The sequence below is a fragment of the Euphorbia lathyris genome, chromosome 9, assembly GCF_963576675.1.
Source record: "Euphorbia lathyris chromosome 9, ddEupLath1.1, whole genome shotgun sequence".
Lineage (NCBI taxonomy): Eukaryota > Viridiplantae > Streptophyta > Magnoliopsida > Malpighiales > Euphorbiaceae > Euphorbia > Euphorbia lathyris.
Window position 1 is genome coordinate 8,519,608 of NC_088918.1, and position 20,777 is coordinate 8,540,384.

The following is a 20,777-nucleotide window of genomic DNA, read 5'->3' on the forward strand; positions in this document are numbered from 1 at the left end:
ATAAGCTTTTCCAAACATTTCTTCACCAAACACCAATAGGTTTGACTAGTCAAAAACTCTAAAATGTTTAGAACCTCTAATTTTACTCCAAAAAACTATTTACAAAAACTGTTTGTATTTTTTAGTTGAAAATTAGCTTATTTTTTTTTATATAAAAGTACGGAAGACCTACTTTTTGAAAGAACAATATTTTCAAACAGCAAAAATCAAACCATAATAGCAAACATCAGGTAAACTGACCCTTAAAGTTGCTTAGAATATTATCAATTCTTAATTTTTTATTTATTTTAAGATCGGTCAACGGTCATTTTGAAAAATTGATTGAAATTTAATAGCTATAATGTTAGAAAATATAAAATTGAATGACTGGTATATTAAGTTTCAAAGTTTAATGGTCCTAACTTGAAAATGGGGTTAAATGCACCATTGGTCACTGAACTTACATGGTTGTCTCAAAATGGTCACTCAACTTCAATTTGTCTCAATAAAATCACTTAACTTTGAGTTTTGTCTCAATTAGGTCACTCCGTCAATTTTAGTGGTTAAAACGTATCGAAATAATGACATGGATGACACATCAACATGAGTTAACTCAAATTTCTGACGAGAACGAAATGTGACAGCCGCATGTAGGGTATTTTTATGAAACAAACTAAATTTTAGTTCTTCTTCCCATAAAAATAATCGACACATGATAGTCATGTGGCGCATATGTGGATGTCATGTGTCATTTCGGTTAGAAATATGAGTTGTCTTATATTGACGTACCACTTATGTCATCATTCTGATGATTTTTAATCATTAAAATCGTTATAGTGACTTAATTAAGACAAAGCTCAAAGTTGAGTGATTTTATTGAGACAACTTGAAGTTAAGTGACCATTTTGAGATAACCATATAAATTCAGTGACTAATGGTGCATTTAACCCCTTGAAAATGAGTAAAGCTCAGTGGCCAATTGTGTAATTTACCCTCTTTCTCTCTCATCCAACAAGAAAACAGAAAATGGCAAAAAGAAAGAGCCCACAGGTTCCTTTATTCCCAAATTTTTCCCATTGTTCTAGATAGAAAGACTGAAGGAAGATAGATAAGCATTTGGGTTTTTCAAAAGTCTCTTCCGTTTTTTTCCGAAGTGAGCAGTGTAACAGAGGTTCAGCCGCTTCTCCGGCGACTCGATCATTCTCTCTCCGGTGTTTTCTGGTTCGATCATTATTTATCCCTTTCCTCTGGTTTTTGTTTAAGTTTTAACATTATCTTTGTTGGGCGTCGTTTCACTTTTCTTTTGTGAAGTTTGTTTAGAAAAAAAGTAGAAGTATCTGTTTAATTTTTGAGTTAATTTCTTATCTGATAAACTTAATTTTACCTCAGAATGGTTGTCCATGTACTTTGTTTGAACATTTGGGATGTTTGTGAGCTTAATTTGAAATTATTGGAATTTAATGTAGTTTCCTTCAAGAAATAGGGACTTTTTAGGTAGGTTTTGGTGATTTTATGGAGATAAAACTTGCTTTCTTGTTTGATCAAATATGAGATAAATTACCAAAATTAGCCATATAGCTGTAGGGAGAGAATAGATTTAGACTCTACTGTGAAATGCTAGCACTAACTTTTTGTAGATTGATCAATTTCGGTTTCAGACTCCATTAACGGTGCATCTAACAAAAGCCCGTTTTTCGTTAATTTGGTTTCATGTCTAAGCTCCACTAGTGTCTACGTGAAACCAGACGCTGGCGCTAACATGCACGGTTTTATAGGAAGGTGGAGTTTAAATCTGTTTTTCCCGATAACTATGGTTCCAAATTTGTAGCTTAGGTGGCACAGTTGTAGAACAGAACTAGTAGAGTCTGAAATTGCTTCATCTACAAATCGATAGTGCTAAACTTGCACGGTTTTATAGGGAGGTGGAGTTTATATCGTTCTAAATTTGTACTTAAGTGGCACAGACGTAGAACCAAACTAGTAGAGTCTGAAATTTTTCCATCTACAAAACGGTAGTGCTAAACTTGCACGGTTTTTATAGGGAGGTGGAGTCTAAATCTGTTCTCAGAATGGTCAATTTTACCTCGTAATGGTTATCTATGTACTTTGTTTGAACATTTGGGATGTTTGTGAACTTAATTTGAAATTAGTCGAATTTAATGCAGTTTCCTTCAAGAAATTGGGACTTTTTAGGTAGGTTTTGCTAACTTTACAACAACAACAACAGAGCCTTAGTCCCGAAATGATTCCGGGTCGGCTAACATGAACCATCATATAAAAACCGTGAAATCAAGTCGTGTCAGCGACACAAATTCGCTCCCTCCACTCCGTCCTATCCACTACCATATTTTCCTCAATTCCCAGTAAACTCATATCACTCTCGATCACCCTCCTCCAAGTTTGCTTAGGTCTTCCCCTACCCCTCACCACTACATCCCTTTGCCACTCTTCGGTTCTCCTAACCGGCGCATCAAGCGCTCTACGTCTCACATGGCCAAACCACCTTAGTCGATTTTCTCTCATTTTATTCTCAATAGATGTGACCCCTACTTTTGTCCTAATTATTTCATTACGCACCCGATCCTTTCTCGTATGACCACACATCCATCTCAACATACGCATCTCCGCCACCGACATCTTATGGATGTGGCAGTGTTTCACTGCCCAACACTCCGTACCATATAACAATGCTGGTCTAATTGCCGTCCGGTAGAATTTTCCCTTCAATCTATTAGGCATGCCGGGGTCACAAAGGAAACCCGTAGCACTCTTCCACTTCGACCAACCAGCTTTAATCCTATGAGCAACATCTCCATCTACTTCTCCATCCGTTTGGATAATAGATCCTAAATACCGGAAGCAATCCGAGGCCTGAACAACTCTCCCATCTAGGGTGATTGTCCCTGCCTCCCTACTCCTATGGCCGCCAAACTTACACTCCAAATATTCTGTCTTACTTCGGCTCAACTTAAAGCCTCTAGATTCTAGAGTTTGTCTCCATAGTTCCAACTTCCTCTCCACTCCTTCTTTCGTCTCATCGACCAACACAATATCATCTGCAAACAACATGCACCATGGTATACCATCTTGAAGTGAACTTGTTAGTTCATCCATAACGATGGCAAAAAGAAATGGGCTTAGTGCGGAACCTTGATGCACTCCAATCGTAATAGGAAACTCTTCAGTCTTCCCAACACTAGTACGTACACTCGTGCATACTCCCTCATACATGTCCTTTATGATGTCAATATATTTCCGCGAAATGCCTTTCCTTGTCAAGGCCCACCAAAGTACTTCCCTTGGTACCTTATCATATGCTTTCTCCAAATCAATGAAAACCATATGCAAGTTTTTCTTCTTATTTCGATAGTGCTCCATTAATTGTCTCATTAGATGGATGACTTCCATAGTTGATCTTCCCGGCATAAAGCCAAACTGGTTTTCCGAGATCTTCACCGTCCTCCTTAGCCTTTGTTCGATCACTCGCTCCCAAAGTTTCATAGTGTGACTCATTAATTTGATTCCCCGGTAGTTGGCACAATCTTGGACATCGCCTTTGTTCTTATACAAAGGGATTAAGATACTTTTCCTCCATTCTGATGGCATCTTATTGTTTCTCCAAATTTTGTTGAAGAACGTCGTCAACCATTCGATTCCTCTTTCTCCCAAACATCTCCAAATCTCAATAGGGATGCCGTCAGGTCCTACTGCTTTCTTCGACTTCATCTTACTTAATGCCATTTTGACTTCACCCTTTTGAATTCTCCGCAGGCATTCATGATTTATCATATCGTGATGGATACTTATATCTCCAACATCTTGTTGGCGATCTCCATTAAATAAGTCATCAAAATAGGACCTCCATCGTTCCTTGATATCCTTATCTCCAACTAGGACTTTCTGGTCCACATCCTTCACACATTTAACTTTTCCGAGATCTCGCGTCTTCCTATCTCTCATCCGAGCAATTCTATATATGTCTCTTTCCCCTTCTTTCGTATCCAAACTTGTATACAGATCCCGATTCACCTTTGCTCTAGCATCTCGTATGACCTTCTTTACTTCCCTTTTAGCCTCTTTGTATTTTTCGTAGTTCTCGTCACTCCTACATTTCCCCAATATTTTATAGGATTCTCTCTTACTCTTTACTGCTTGTCGTACTTCTTCTGTCCACCAAGATATGTCCTTACCCGGTGGCATGCTACCTTTAGATTCCCCTAGAACTTCCTTCGCTACTTCCCCTATACTATGCTCCATCTTAGTCCATATCGAATCTATATCTAAATCCATATTGCAAGTCCAAATATCTTTTTTGGTCATCTCATCCACAAATTTTTGTTGATTCTCCCCTTGCAATTTCCACCACTTAATCTTTATAGAGATAAAACTTGCTTTCTTGTTTGATCATATTATTTTAATGAGATAAATTACCAAAATTAGCCATATGAACAGAATAGATTTAGACTCTACTGTGAAATAGTAGCACTAACTTTTTGTAGATTGATCAATTTCAGTTTCAGACTCCATAAAGCCCATTTCCCGTAATTGGGTTTCATGTCTGCGTCACCTAAGCTCCACTAGTATCCACATGAAACCAGATGTTAGTGCTAACATTGCACAGTTTTATAGGGAGGTGGAGTCTAAATTTGCTCTCCCGAATAACTGTAATTCTAAATTTTTCACCTAAGCTCCACTCGTATCCACGTGAAACCAGACTTTAGTGCTAACATTGTACGGTTTTGTAGGCAGGTGGAGTCTAAATTTGCTCTCCCGAATAACTGTAGTTCTAAATTTGTCACCTAAGCTCCACTACTATCCACGTGAAACCAGACGTTAGCGCTAACATTGCACTAGTATCCACATGAAACCAGATGTTAGTGCTAACATTGCACAGTTTTATAGGGAGGTGGAGTCTAAATTTGCTCTCCCGAATAACTGTAGTTCTAAATTTTTCACCTAAGCTCCACTCGTATCCACGTGAAACCAGACTTTAGTGCTAACATTGTACGGTTTTGTAGGCAGGTGGAGTCTAAATTTGCTCTCCCGAATAACTGTAGTTCTAAATTTGTCACCTAAGCTCCACTACTATCCACGTGAAACCAGACGTTAGCGCTAACATTGCACGGTTTTGTAGGGAAGGCGGAGTCTAAATTTGCTCTCTCGAATAACTGTATATCTAAATTTGTACCTTAAGTGGCACAGACATAGAACCAAACTAGTAGAGTTTGAAATTGCTCCTCCATCTACAAAACGTTAGTGCTAAACTTGCACGGTTTTATATAGGGAGAGAATAGATTTAGACTCTACTGCGAAATGCTAGCACTAATGCTTTGTAGATTGATCAATTTCAGATTCCATTAACGGTAGATCCAACAAAAGCTCATTTCCTGTTATTTTGGTTTCATGTCTGGGTCACCTAAGCTCCACTAGTGTCAATGCGAAACCAGATGTTAGCGCTAACATTGCACGGTTTTATAGAGAGGTGGAGTCTGAATCTGTTTTCCCGAATAACTATAGTTCTAAATTTGTATCTTAAGTGGACGTTATTGCTAACATTGCACTGTCTTATAGGGAGGTGGAGTCTAAATCTGTTTTCCCAAATAACTATAGTTCTAAATTTGTACCTTAAGTGGATGTTATCGCCAACATTGCATGGTTTTGTAGGGAGGTGGAGTCTAAATCTGTTTTCCCGAATAACTATAGTTCTAAATTTGTACCTTAAGTGGACTTTATCGCTAACATTGCACGTTTTATAGGGAGGTGGAGTCTAAATTATTTTTCCCAAATAACTATAGTTCTAAATTTGTACCTTAAGTGGACGTTATCGCTAACATTGCACGGTTATATAGGGAGGTGGAGTCTAATTCTGTTTTCCCGAATAACTATAGTTCTAAATTTGTACCTTATGTGGACCTTGTCGCTAACACAGATCGGTTTTATGAGGAGGTGGAGTCTAAACCTGTTTTCCCGAATAACTATAGTTCTAAATTTGTACCTTAAGTGGATGTTATCGCTAACATTGCACGGTTTTGTAGGGAGGTGCAGTCTGAATCTGTTTTCCCGAATAACTATAGTTCTAAATTTGTACCTTAAGTGGACGTTATCGCTAACATTGCACGGTTTTATAGGAAGGTGGAGTCTAAATCTGTTTTCCTGAATAACTATAGTTCTAAATTTGTACCTTAAGTGGACATTATCGCTAACATTGCACAGTTTTATATGGAGGTTTCTAAATTTGTATTTTAAGTGGACTTTCTCGCTAACATTTCACAGTTTTATAGGGAGGTGGAGTCTAAAATCTGTTTTCCTGAATAACTATAGTTCTAAATGGAGTCTAAATCTGTTTTCCTGAATAACTACTAAATTTGTACCTTAAGTGGACGTTATCGCTAACATTGCACGGTTTTGTAGGGAGGTGGGCTCTAAATCTGTTTTCCTGAGTAACTATAGTTCTAAATTTGTACCTTAAGTGGACTTTATCACTAACATTGAACTGTTTTATAGGGAGGTGGAGTCTAAATCTGTTTTCCCGAATAACTATAGTTATAGATTTGTGCCTTAAGTGGAACAAACATAGAACCAAACTAGTAGAGTCTGAAATTGCTCCATCTAGACAACGCTAGTGCTAAACTTGCACGGTTTTATATGTGGCGTCAGAATTTGCTCTTCTCCAATAATCATAGAGCTAAATGTCTACCTTATCCCTATTATTGTTATTATTGTTGTTATTTGTTTTGGGTTTTGATCGCCCCTAACTTAGTGGCTGATACTTGAATCGTTGCAGTTGAATGTGAAGTGAAATGATGGTTTTGAACTTAGCCCATTTGCCTAGAAGTGAAACAGTGATTTCTCTTAGATTTTTCTAGTGTTACAAGATCGAATGTCAGAAGTTGAAGAACTTGTCTCTTTGAAAGCTTCAATGCCTACTAGCAAGGTTTGTCTAACATACAAGAGAAAGTTGCCATTATCAGGAAGTAGCGTTGCCCGGGAAAATGGGTGCCATAGTTCTCTTTCTGAACGTCCAAGTGACAACATAATGGTTGAGAGAGATAAGCATGATCCACCCCACGAGGAGCTGAAATCAGAAACCGAACAAAGAAGTTCTTTAGTGAGTTTATAGACTTGAAAGCATCTTAATTTATTTATGTGATATTTTCGGTTTTAAAAGATTGAATTTTGTAGGATATTGTTCTGTTGTTTCATGGGACGTTGTTTGGTGTTAGAGGATTGAAAGTTCTCTAGTTATGTATGCTAAGCTAGATCACTACATAGCCGACCAACTAATACCGAGGGGATTTCTCCCCTATAGCCGAACCTAAGCCAATACTCCTTAGCCACTTCCGAATATCATCCCACAAGATTTCCTTGTGTATCAAACCTCGACCCTTGTAGGAGTGCGCACTAAGGGCCCAATGGACCCATAATGTCCATAGGGATCTTTCCCGATGGAGAAATCCCGCCTATCTTTCCCAAGACAAGATGCCCACTTCCTAGTTCCCGATGGATTGGGGTAGATCACTTAAGCCAAGTGCTTGTTCACTGGCCCAAGGTTGGTAGAGATCCTATGCTGAATGATCTCTGTTCCGTACAATAGTCCTTATACAAACTTGGGGTTTGCGAGGCACACCCCTTGATATGTTCCATTTTACACTCGTTGAAGCTTCCTCGGAGCTGTGCCAATGCTTGGGCCGATTGGCCATAAGCATGAATTAGGCTTTCACTCAATGTCATTTTGGCTCTATTGCATATTGCTTTAGAAGAAGCTTCTCGAGTCTTCATTAACTAAGCTTAAAAATATTGATCTGGATATACAAATTGTTCTTACGGATTGCATTGCATAATTGTTTTGACTGATATAAATGCCTTTATGTCTCGAACTTATCGCTCTTTTGTATTTTTTTCTTCTTTTGGGTCTACAATCCCGACGTTCATGTAGATTCCTGGATGTGTTATTTGTGGTGTCAGAGGCAACCTGCTAGAATGTAGAGACTGCCATCAACAGTATCATTACGAGTGTCTTGATAAGCTGTTCAAGGTATAGTCAATTTCTGCTATGGAGAAAGAAAACGAAAACCTTTCTGCGAATCTATTGTGTAACTTTTTCATTAATATCTAAAGAACTATTGTTTGCTTCTCGTTTAACTATGCTCTTTCTATCTATGCTTGCGCAAATATGCAGTCGAAGCATAAATTTAACAGGGAAATGATGACCTGTGGTTGTAAACCTTCTGCAATCCAAACACCAAGCGGACTCGAAGGAGGTAAAGACATTAAAGTATCTGAGATGAATCTAATTTCTGCTAGTCCTTCTAAATCACCTATAATTGGGTCCCTTGAGGAAGACACGATGGCATCTCCTTGTCTCGATGTATCCTTGGAAAATAAGTTGCATAGTGGTCAAGTTAGTTCATTTTCGGCTATGAATGTGGAATCTGAAGGGAAATTAGATTCTGATTCAACACGGAGTTTGGATTTGATCAGCACAAAATCTTCAATGGAAAGAAGTTGCGTCTCTGTATGTGATACTGGATCGTGTTCATTGAAAGAGCCCAACTTACAAGGCAGTAATTCTCTAGCTGAAGTTACCACTATGGACCATTCGAGCAATTTGCTTGGGCAAACCAAGTCGATGAGTTTGATTACTTTTAGTCGAAGATGTAGAAGGAAAAAAGATGATGGTTTAGCTGATCCAAAAATTCCATTTCCCGAGGAGAAAAATTGTTCATTTCTCATCAACTGTAGTAGTACTGCTGATAATCTCGTGTCTAAAGTTGGCTCGGCAGATAATGCAATAGACATAGAGCTATCTGTGGAGGGTAGAGATTCAAGGCACGTGTCTCATCGAAACCAAGATAATGTATATCTCTCTTTTTATTTGAATGTTTCTTAACTCGTACCGAGAAACTTGAAGGTCTCCTGTCTTTTGGTCATTCACCCATTTACTTTATTTGTGACAGGTACGAGATGATTCTTCACGTTTTCATGTAGAAAATGCTGTAGAAACTATGATGTAAGTTGACACGTAATATAACATATGTATATATTCCTCAAAGGCTTAAATTTGACTTCGGTTATTAAATATATAATAGACTATTTTTTGTCCAGCAGTTTGAAATGCGAGGAAGAGCTATCAGCGACCGATGACTCACCCATCAGCGAACGAGAACAGATTTCTAAAGCTGCCGTTGATACTGAAGACGGTCGTTTGGATAGTTGTTCACAGAGCCTGTTAGATAATGCTGCTAAAAATCCTTGTGAACCCATAGCCGTAGATACAATGTTGGAAGACACGAAAGATCGTGATGTGTCTGAAGTTCTATCAAGGGATGATGAGAAAGCAACAACCTTTGCCGATCACATGAAGGGACCACAACCACGCTTGGATCTCTCTGTTACTCCTGGTACATACAATTTTACTTTTTTGTCGTAAAATTGTGAGTGCGCGATTTATTTCTTTTATCTCTCTTTTCAGATTCATCTCATACATTGGAAAGTTGTATCAATTTGGATTTAGGCTGTCGAAAGGATCCTGTTAATGCTTCAGGATCTCTTCAAAACTCAACTGACTCTATAAGCAGAAGTCACGCTACTGTTTCTGATCAAGCATCCCCAGCTGAATTATTGGAATGCATGAACAAGAGAGATCGGGAAAGCTCACCTGTTCATGCTACAATGGCACTTAGTGATGCATCTACTTCTGTGGAAGAAGCTCGTAACAATGCGGAAGATAAATTTGGAGCTCGTCTTGCATCGGTCGTGGACAATGAATCAAAATATAAATATCTTCAGGCAAGCTCCGTCTCATCTTATTGCGTTTCTTGCAACAGTTTTTATACTATTACATTAATAATCGTTGGTTCGTCATCCCTTCTAGAACTGCAGATTCGTATTAATTTATAGCAGTCTCGGTGGATGATTTATCTGCTTGTGTGATGATTTTTTCTTCTTTTATTTACTTCAGCTATTTTCCGAAGAAAAAGGGAACTGTTTCGGGTTAGCAATTGCAAAGCCAGAAGATGATACTTCCATGGTTTTGGAGGAAATCAAATCTCTTAATTTAGGAAGCAACAACAATCAGACGTTACAAACTTCGTGCGGTTCTCCATTAGATTTGGGTTTATCTTTGCCAACAGGGTCTAGTATAGGTAACCAGTCTTCTAAAAAGTGCATACGTGCGTCGCCTGTAAGGTACTCGGACTGTAAAATCCGCGACTTTATTCAAGAAGCAGTGCCTCAGTCTTCATCCAACCATTCAGCTTTGTTACTAAGACATAAGCTGATGCTAGATAGCATCGTAAATCGAGCGAGTGCCTTGAATTCAAAGGGCGGTTTTCAAGAAAAGTTTAAGCCGTATACTACCTTGTGGTCAGAAGAAGAACTCGATTTTCTATGGATAGGTGTGAGGAGACATGGAAGGGACAACTGGCTTTCCATGTTAAGGGATCCAAGACTCCGCTTTTCTTCTTGGAGGACAGCGAGGGACCTTGCTGAGCAATGGGAGGAAGAGCAAGCTAAACTGCTAAACGGCACACGTGTAAAATTCAAGTCGTCTTCAAGACTTGACATTTCTGTGGATAATGGTGGATTTCTATGCCCGAAAACAGGAATCTGGAGGGAAAATTATACCGAGGAAACCAGACTCTCACTCGGAGATGTATATGCTCATAGAACCGGTGGTAGGATCTCAAAGAGGCGGAGGTACAGTTTCACTGGTGTTGAGAATGACACGGAACTGCTCCATAGGCCGACTAGTTACCCGAGGACTGCACCTTATTCAGACTTCCAGGGTGAAATTTACAGCAAAGTATCACATGATCAATTGGGATATATGAACGTGCCGATGTTCGATTCTTTACTAATAAATAGCCCGTTCACTGCTTTGACATCCAAAGGCAATTTGCCCCACTGGCTAAGAGAAGTGGTTAATACTCCTCTCAGGCCAACGGAAGCTACTCGAACTCCCAGTTTTTCATCTGTTGCTCATTCGGGGACAATTAGAACGAACAAACCGTATCAGGATCCCAGCGAGTTTTATCCTACCGATCTGAGGATGGATAGTGAATTTGGAAGTGCAAGGGCAATTGATCCAACGACATATCACGCTGGCGTTTCGTTGGCAGCGAGACATGGAAACACTGACATTAGCAACAGGGGTTCGTCGGGTCCGGTCATTAAACCGGACAACTTGATTATCATTGATTGTGATGCATCTTCTGAGGAGACCATATCTGATGATCATAGCGATAGGCCTTAAGCTTTGAGGAGATACTATGTAAGTGAGACGCCGAGGCTTCTTTTCTCTTTTCTTTTTGTCTAAAATGTGTTCATTATGTGTTGTACATTTTTGTAGTCTAGCAATTGTTAATAAGTATTAACCATTTTTCGTTATCGGTTATCGACCCGTTGATCGATGTAGTAGGCCGGCCTAATCTGTGTATTTCATGGTACTGTTAAATACTTGAATCTATATGTATGCTGACATTATTGATCCATATTTAGTCATATTTGATCTTTTACTTCAATTTTGCACTAATTTGATTCTTGGCAAATGATTTCGTAGTTGTTAAAGGCGGGCCTAAGGCTCTATGCTTACAAATCACTAGGCTAAGCGCCTTAGTGTTAAAAGGCGGACCTAAGGCTCTAGGTGCACAAATCACTAGGCTCTAGGTGCACAAATCAGTAGGCTAGGCGCTTTAGTGTTAAGGGGACGATTCTGGACCATGCTAAATTTCCGTGTGATGTCAAGACTTTCCTAAGGTCCCTTATATATGATAACTCAATTCTCGTAAGAGCGTACACTATGAGCTTTCTTGTAGTCCTGAAGTGTCCATAAGGCTTCTGTCATTCGTCTCTCTATCCTAAGGCCAAATCTTCGGGCAGCTAATTGGCCTCGAATGATTTTCTTTTATGTCGATGCATATGTCGGTATACCATTCTGAAAGGGTTTCTGTATATGAAACCTCAATTCTCGTAGGAGCGTGCAGTATGGGCTCTCTCGTCATCTCGAAGTGTATATAGGACTCCTTTAAGGAGATGTCCGTCTTTCTTCTCTAAGGCTGAATGTCCGTCTTTTAGTTTTCGATGGATTAGGCTCTAGGCGCACAAATCACTAGGCTCTAGGTGCACAAATCAGTAGGCTAGGCGCCTTAGTGTTAAGGGGACGATTCTGGACCACGCTAAATTTCCGTGTGGTGCCAAGACTTTCATAAGGTCCCTTATATATGAAACCTCGGCCCTCTCTTACGAGCTTTCTTGTAGTCCTGAAGTGTCCATAAGGCTTCTGTCATATGGAGACATTCGTTTCTTTATCCTAAGGCCAAATCTTCGGCCAGCTAATTGGCCTCGAAGGATTTTCTTTATGTCGATCCATATGTCGGCATACCATCCTGAAAGGGCTTCTGTATGTGAAACCTCAATTCCCGTAGGAGCACGCACTATGGGCTCTCTCGTAGTCTCGAAGTGTTTATAGGACTCCTCGTTTAAGGAGATATTCGTCTTTCTTCTCTAAGGCTGAATGTCCGTCTTTTAGTTTTTGATGGATTAGGATGGATAAACTTAATTTTAATCTGCTGAGTCAAATTTTTGACTTTGCTCCAAATGAAATGAGTGCAAAGCTGTTCATAACAAAACTATTGTTTATCTAGTTGGAAAATATTCCAGCGTTTGTATGTTTGGGTTGGCAGACCAAATGGAATAATAGTAATAAAATAAAAGGAAAATTACAAAAATAAAATAAAATTGATCAATATGCAAATAGGGTTCGTGTTTTGTGCAGTTTCAGTGATTCCTTTAAAAAATGTTGTCGTGACTATCTCTCTTAAAAGAGAGCGATTTGAAATAATAAAAAGACTGATTTTGTAAATTATTCAAAATTCAAGATCTAACTTTACAAATTAATTAAACCATATCGTGCTTGGAAAATTAATCACATAATTTTTAACCGTAAAATTGACAAAATACAGACCAAATTGATATTTAACTCGATTTTAAATTGAATTAATCCAACTAGCGAGGTTGAAAAATAACTTCAAGAAACAAATTTATCCTTAATTTATTTTAGAAAAAAAAAAGTACAAAAATAAATATTGTTTCATCGATTCAATGCTTATTGCTGTACCTTTTTTTCTAAAATAAATTAAGGATAAATTTGTTTCTTGAAGTTATTTTTCAATATCGTGGATTAATTCAATTTAAAATCGAGTTTAGATATCAATTTGGTTTGTATTTTATGAATTTTACAGTTAAAAATGATGAGATATCAAAATAATTTAAATATCAAAATAGTTTAAAATGACACGTGTGAATATAAAGAAGTGACATGTTTCAAATAACCTTCAGTCATATATTGGATTAATGATCAATTTGGCCCTTGAAGTTGGATAGTATGACCACTTTTGTCTTAATAAAATCACTCAACTTTAAGTTTTGTCTCAATTAGATCACTACGACGATTTTAGTGATTAAATGAGATATGAATGATGACATGAGTGGCACATCAGCATGAGTCAATTCAAATCTTTGATCAAAACGACACACGACATCCATGTATGCGCCACTTGACAACCACTTGAAGGTTAATTTTATGAATAAAAAACAAAACTTAAATTTTTTTCATAAAAATAACCAATACCCGTGTCGTTTGTCAACAATTTGAGTTGACTTATACTGACGTGTCAACCATGACATCACTCTGGTACCTTTTAACTACTGAAATTACTGGAATGACCTAATTAAGACAAAACTCAAAGTTGAATAGTTTTATTGAGACAAATTAAAGTTCAGTAACCATTTTGAAACAACCATGTAAGTACCGTGTCCAACGATGGATTTAACCGAAAATGTCTAACATGATTTTATTTGAAACAAAGACAAGAACAAGTGATTTTATTCCAAAAAAAAAATAATAATGTGCAAAAATACCCTTAACATTTACGGTCAGGAGCAATTTTACCCTAACATCTAAAATGATACAATTTTACCCATAAGGTTTGCAACCAAGAGCAATTTTACCCCGAACATTGACAAGTTGGGTCAATTTCAGACATTGTTGTAAAACACATATATTTTGTTCCTTATTCTTTACCAATTGCATATCAGTTCGTTAAAAAAAGATTTCATATTTTCTATAGTTTAATAATAGAATTGGAGGTTAATATTTATTAATTCGGGTAAATATTTTGAATTCTTTTTTGTACAACACGTAAAATAGGCAGTAATTTTTTTAAAAAAATTTCCACGTCTAATCATATGTTTATGATATGTCACTAATGAGTGCTAAAATGACTCACATGTGAAATATAAATGACAAGATTCATGATCGAGAAGACAGTTTGATAAATTATTTCTAAAATTGACCAAACTTGACAACGTTAGGAGTAAAATTGTTCTTGACTGCCAACGTTAGGGTAAAATTGCATCATTTTAAATATTAGAGATAAAATTGCTTCTCACTGTAACCGTCGATGTTAATTACCGATCCTATTAATCAATTTCCGGGTGAAACTGGTCCTAACAAGTTTCGGCTACATAATGCTATAGTTATTTCCAAAATTACTAAAATATGAGTACAAAACTATGTTAAGAACTCTCTATAAACCATTAAATAAACAGGTAAATTACATCAATGGCTACCGAATTTTATCCATTTTAATATTGTGACCATTGAATTCCAATTTTTAACGGTATGGTCACGGAACTTTACACTTTTTAATATCGGTGATCATTCCATGCCTCAAAATGACTGTTGACGGCCTCAAAATAAAAAACTCGATGAGTTAACGACAATCTAAGAAACTTTAACTTTTGAAAATTTTCGTTTTGAGGTCATTTAGGTGTTGTTTGGTTAGGAGAGATAGTAGAGTTTTTAGAGAGAGAAAGCTCCAAAAAGGTGATTTTGGAAAATAAAAAATTTGGTTTCATTGTAAATGTCGTTCTAAACAACTTTAATTTTTGCATATTTTCATTTTGAGTTCGTTAAAGGTCATTTTGAAAAGTGTGTTAAAGTTGAGTGGCTACCATTCATTGAAATTCAGTGGCCACAATGTTAAAATGGGTAAAGTTTAGTCGCCATGGGTGTAATTTACCAAAAAAACAAGATTAGGATTAATTTAATTAATTTCATATTCCTTGTTTCCTTTCAATAATTGAAAAGACAAGAAGGGCAATTAAGCTGTCCATTAGCTAAAAAACACACCAAAAATCACCAAAATAAGATTTCCACTAAGCTAGATATATAATTTTTCACATAGTCATCAAATGTATAATCCTATGTTAATCATTAAAAACATCAACTCCTAATTTGTCATTTTCCACTTTAAACTTTATTATAAATGTTTTAATTAATTCTTCTCTTTTTCTCCTTCTTTTCACACAATTTCATATAGTTTCACACAATTTCACACAATTTCATATAGTTTCACACAATTTCATACCATTTCACATACAATTTCACACAATTTCATATAGTTTCACACAATTTCATACCATTTCAAATGGTTTCAATAATGGTAAGGAGCCATGGGATTCTCAAACTAGTTCACCCCGGAGGCTTTGCAGAGATACATAAGTATCCTATAACAGCGAATGAAGTCATGAAGAAGAATCCGAGACACTGCGTTACTCGCCCCGACGTGTTTAAGTTCCCGTGGGTTGTTGTTCGGCCTGAATCTGTTTTGAACATCGGTAGTGTCTTTTACATTGTTCCGTTTCACACGATTCATCGTTTACTACGACGAAAGAGATGTCCATTCGAGAATTCTCCGTTAATCCAACAACAGTTAATCGAATCTTCGCCTGTTGGGTTAACGTACTTCCACGAACTTATGAAGGAGCAATACCCGAAAGCATCGCCGGTTCGTGGCAAAGTAGATGTTAAGATTGATGATTTGCAAGAAAATGAGATGTTCCCTAAGTGTATGATTGAAGATAACCGATTTCAAGTTCGAGAACCGTTGTTCGAGTCTCATTTCGAGCTTTTCGGTGACTCACCGAAGCAATCATGCTCGGGTGGTCATTGGTCTACGGATTTTACTTATGAAGATCATAAAGAAGCTAGTCCACAAGCAAGACGCGGGAGTTTCATCATGCGTAGACCGTTGTTCTCGATAGATATTGCTTCTAACAATGTTGATACGGATCAGACCTTTTATCGGAACGAAAACAAGGTATTAAAATCTTGTTTGAAGAAGGAAAACAAAGGTAAATCGCACGGTTTGAAGGTGAAATTCTTCATTCCAAGGGAGAATGGTGAGAAGATAAATATAAAACAAGCACTCAAGCTCGGAGAAAAGTTCCCATAACTTCTACCAGCCTTGCGGATCTTAGAATTTTTGCTTTCTCTTTGATCATGCATTGAGTTATCTTATGATTATAGGATAAGAAGTTCTTGAAATTACCATCATTTGGAAGCAGTGGCGAATACAGAACAATTACGTTAGGGGGCCAATTTTGCACCCCAAATCCAATCTTCTGGAGACGGACATGAGTGATTCTGGTGGTCGCAGAAGGCCACTTCAGGCCCGTGTTTGGAAGTAAATATATATGACGTATATGATCTTTTTGTTTCAATTTTGTAACTAAAATATTTTTTCATCTTTTTTGTATATTCATATATATTAAATACATTAATTATTATAAATATTTAGGATAAAAGTATCAATTTAGTTATTCAACTTAGTTAAAATGAATTTTGAAGTTGGAAGATATAAATTTTTTTTAGTATAAATTGAATTTTAGGTCTCAATTCAATTTTGAAGTGGACAATATTTGATAAATTAGTCTGAGTTTTAATATTTTAATTTTTTTTTTGTTAAATTTGAACTAATTTATCAAATATTCCTAACTTTGTAACTGAATTGATGTCTAATTTTGAATTGGACTAAATTGATCGTGCTTGCTAATTTCAATATGTATTTTTTCAATTTGTTTTTGAATTAACAGTCAAAATGTTCCTTGAAATTGACAAACAATATCAATTTATGACCAAATCAAAGCTGAGGTATCAATCTAACCTTAAATTTGATAATATTTGACAAATTAACTTAAATATAAGGCTTAAAGCACTTTTTGGCCCATGATCTATTCAAAATTTATGCATTTGGCCCCTGACCTATTATTTTATCATATTTGGCCCCTAACCTATCAAATTAGATAAAATTTAACCCATATTGAATGAAAAATTAACAGCAGTCACCAATACAAAAACGATACATGACACATAAATAAAATTAATTTTCAACTGGAGATAGCAACAGTAACTATTTTACACAGTAAAAAATCTTAAAAACTTTTTCTAGTGTTCCGATAGAGTGAAAATTAATTTTATTTATGTGTCATGTGTCATTTTTGTATTGGTTACTGCCGTTAATTTTCCAAGAGAGTTAATTTTCCATTCAATATTGGTTGGATTTTATCTAATTTGATAGGTTAGGGGCCAAATATGACCAAATAATAGGTCAGGGGCCAAATGCACAAATTTTGGATAGGTCAGGGACCAAAAAGTGCTTTAAGCCTAAATATAATCCATTTCAATAACTAAAATTTTGTTAAATTTGTCAAATATTGCTAATTTTAGGACCGAGTTGATATGTAAACTTTGATTTGGACTAAACTGAATATATATATATACACTAACTTCATGAGTTATTTACACCCTTATTTTTTTTTTCACTAAATCAGTCCTTAATGACCAAAAATTGACATATGCATTTTTTTTTAAAACGAATAATTATACTGACCATTTTTATTGAGATTGGAATTCATACACAATAATTGATAATTTATTCGATTTCTCGGTGCGAGGCTTGTCAAAAACTATTTAGATGGACTCTCTTCCAATTAAAGCTTTCTGTGTATGCTAGGATTCGAACTCGAAATCTAATTTAAACGACTTAAGACCCTGAATCACTCAAACCAACTTTAATTGGGAATATATTTTTACTGTTTAATGAGAATTAACTTCCAAAAAGGACAAAAATTAAGCATTGAGTTGAACTAGGGGTGAGCATGGTCCAGTCTGGCCAAATGACCTGTGACTCCTCTATAAATCCGGTTTGATATCCGGTCCGGTTCTTATAACATTGTTACAGACATATGATTATTATACTTTAATCGAGCTATTCTATTTCACTTAATAGAAAGAAAAGAACTTAAATCAAAATATTTAGGTCCTTATGTTGTTATGAGTGTTGTAATGGAATGCGAATTACAGTAGAGACTCATTACTATATGTGATTAGTCATATCATTTTTATCGTAATGGAATCATAAATACATCACTTATTTTTCTTTGCAAATTTATGTAATGGGTATTACAAAGAAAAGAGGTATGAATCACCATTACGATTAACCCTTGTAATTTTTTATTACTAATGATGAAATACGAAAAGAAACATGAAAACATAAAACAGTAAAAGTGCGAAAAAGAGAAAAATATGAAAAACCGAAAACAAGACAAATGCAAAAAAAAATATGAAATCGAAAAACGGGAAAAGGTGAAAACATGAAAACCATGAAAAAGGAAAGTGAGAAAAAACACGAAAAATGAGAAAACAACGGAAGACAGCGAAAACGAAGAAAACAATGGAAAAGTGAAAAACAAGAAAAAATGAAAAATAAAAAAGGGAAAAATCATGAAAACACGAAAAAAGAAAAAAATTGTGAAAAACAAGAAAAACATGAAAATTTCCTTTTATCAATTTTATTAAAATTTGTCAACGTAAATTATTCAATTCCATTCCATTACATATTTGATTACATTACAATCTTAATTACATTACATTGCATTACAACGTATCAAACGAACTTTTAGGACATTTGATGTTGCTGTTAACTATTTAATTATTAGTGTTTGTCAAAATTATGTTAAACTTTTGCTGTTAGTAGTAATATGGACATGTTTTAAATTAATCAATAAAAAAATTCTAAAATAAAAAAAATTAATTCCACAAATTAAGAAAAATAATCTAAATAAATAAATAAAAAATTTAAAATAAATTTTTATTAAATGCAATAAAACTTTGTTCTTTCGGTACTAATATTATATAAATATAAATAAAAATAATGTTAAAAAAATATGTTAAATAAGTACAAGTAGCTTTTCCAGTTGCACGCTGATACTGAATATTTATCCCCAAATCCAAATCCAAAATCGATCGTCTTCCATCGACAAACTGCCTAGATGATCCTCCATTGCCCTTTCTTCTCGAAACCAATCGCATCCACTCCACACTCTCATAATTTGGAGAGACCCATTCACTAGGAACCCTAGAGTTTCCGGAGCCCTAGGAGGGGCAACTCCCAAAAATAACTTCACCAACATTATTTAATATTTATCATGTCATTCGCTCAAATGTCACATAAATGAAAATCAATAATTGATTAAAGGTGTTGTTGTTTACCATACCTAAATTACTAGTTACTGTTTTTTATAGGATAATTTTATCCTTTTTAATTTTTTTTAAAAACTGTAAATGGCTAGGCGGTCACGGAAAACGCATGGCTAATGGTCAGACGGTTTTCCTAACCGCCTGACCAGCGTTTTTTGTGGCCACCTAATACTACTAGAAAATTGTCGAATAGTACGGAAAATTCTGTCCAAATTCCGCCAGTAAAACGATTTAGCGACGGAAATAGACGATCTATCACAATTTTCACAGTTTCTAATAATGCTAGGCGGCCACGGAAACCGCCTAGGGGAAATAATGTATATTTTCACGAAAAATGTAACTCATCCAATTTTTCCGACTCGTAATCATCCATTTCTGGGGTTCTCAATTTCAGTTTTGATCGGAAGAGAGAACTCATTCATAATTTTTGAAAAAAAATGAAAAGGGTAAAATTGTCCAATAGAAGGCGGTAAATAAACGAAACACTTTGTTAATAAAAAATCAATAATTCATTTTGTCATTAGTATGTATTGCAATTTTGTTTTATAAAAGATAATTACATAATTTATCCTTCTACAATATTTATGGCTAAGGCTCCATTAATTCATAGGTTTTGGATAAGTAAATATAACAGAAGATGGCTTTTATAGAATAAATGAAATCATCATAACAATTAAACGATAAGTTATATTTACTTTGACATAAGAACATCGAAGTCGTTGTAGTATAGTGGTAAGTATTCCCGCCTGTCACGCGGGTGACCCGGGTTCGATCCCCGGCAACGGCGTTATTTTTTTGCTGATTTATCGATTATATTACCTAATATTATATATTTCTTATAATAAAGACGGAAACAGATCCTGTAGCTCAGTTGGTTAGATCATTGGTTAAATGAGCCTAAGGTTGTAAGTTCGAATCTTGCTTCAACCACCATATCTTATTTTTGTTTTTTTTTTTCGGGGCTTTTTTGTCTTTTCAAATTGTCTTCAGTTTTTGGGCTTTTTTTTTTCTCTAATTATTGAAAGGGTTAATTACAAAAACTACCCTGTGGTTTCACCGATTTGCGATGTAGTACCTGTGGTATTTTTTGTTACAAACAGGTACTCGTGGTTGACACCGTTACCAAAATCGCGGAAACGGCAGATTTTCCGTCAGGGGCGATGACGTGGCCAAGGGTATTTGCGTCATTAAGAAAAATTGAAAATATAAAAGGGCATAAATCGAAATTAAAAACCCCATTAAACACCTGTCCTTTTGTAACATCCCCAAAACCCTAACATATGAGTCTTCCCACATTCATATATATTTTCATGATTGAATACATACATTTTAGATTCATCTCATTGTCAGTAGAAGTTTTGTATGCATAATGCGATTATCGTGTGATTAGTAGGCGATTAGTGTGTCGTTAAGA

At 35.9% G+C, this 20,777-nt stretch overlaps 1 protein-coding gene and 1 non-coding gene across 4 annotated transcripts; both read left to right on the forward strand.

Moving 5' to 3' along the window:
• Positions 1-1,040: 1,040 nt before the first annotated feature.
• Positions 1,041-11,495, forward strand: LOC136205232 (uncharacterized). Of its 3 annotated transcripts, none has more exons than XM_065995738.1 (8): positions 1,041-1,200; positions 6,764-7,087; positions 7,916-7,972; positions 8,369-8,836; positions 8,937-8,989; positions 9,085-9,380; positions 9,452-9,768; positions 9,941-11,495. In XM_065995738.1, the coding sequence occupies exons 2-8, from the start codon at positions 6,860-6,862 to the stop codon at positions 11,231-11,233; spliced, it is 2,712 nt and encodes a 903-aa protein (XP_065851810.1). In that variant the 5' UTR covers positions 1,041-1,200; positions 6,764-6,859; the 3' UTR covers positions 11,234-11,495. The 3 variants fall into 3 exon arrangements, with proteins under 3 accessions (XP_065851810.1, XP_065851812.1, XP_065851811.1); XM_065995740.1 differs by having other exon boundaries at positions 9,494-9,768; XM_065995739.1 differs by having other exon boundaries at positions 9,088-9,380.
• An 8,583-nt stretch (positions 11,496-20,078) lies between these two features.
• TRNAD-GUC (transfer RNA aspartic acid (anticodon GUC)) lies at positions 20,079-20,150 on the forward strand. Its single transcript has one exon. It is a non-coding gene; the product is annotated as a tRNA-Asp (tRNA).
• The last annotated feature ends 627 nt before the right edge of the window (positions 20,151-20,777 follow it).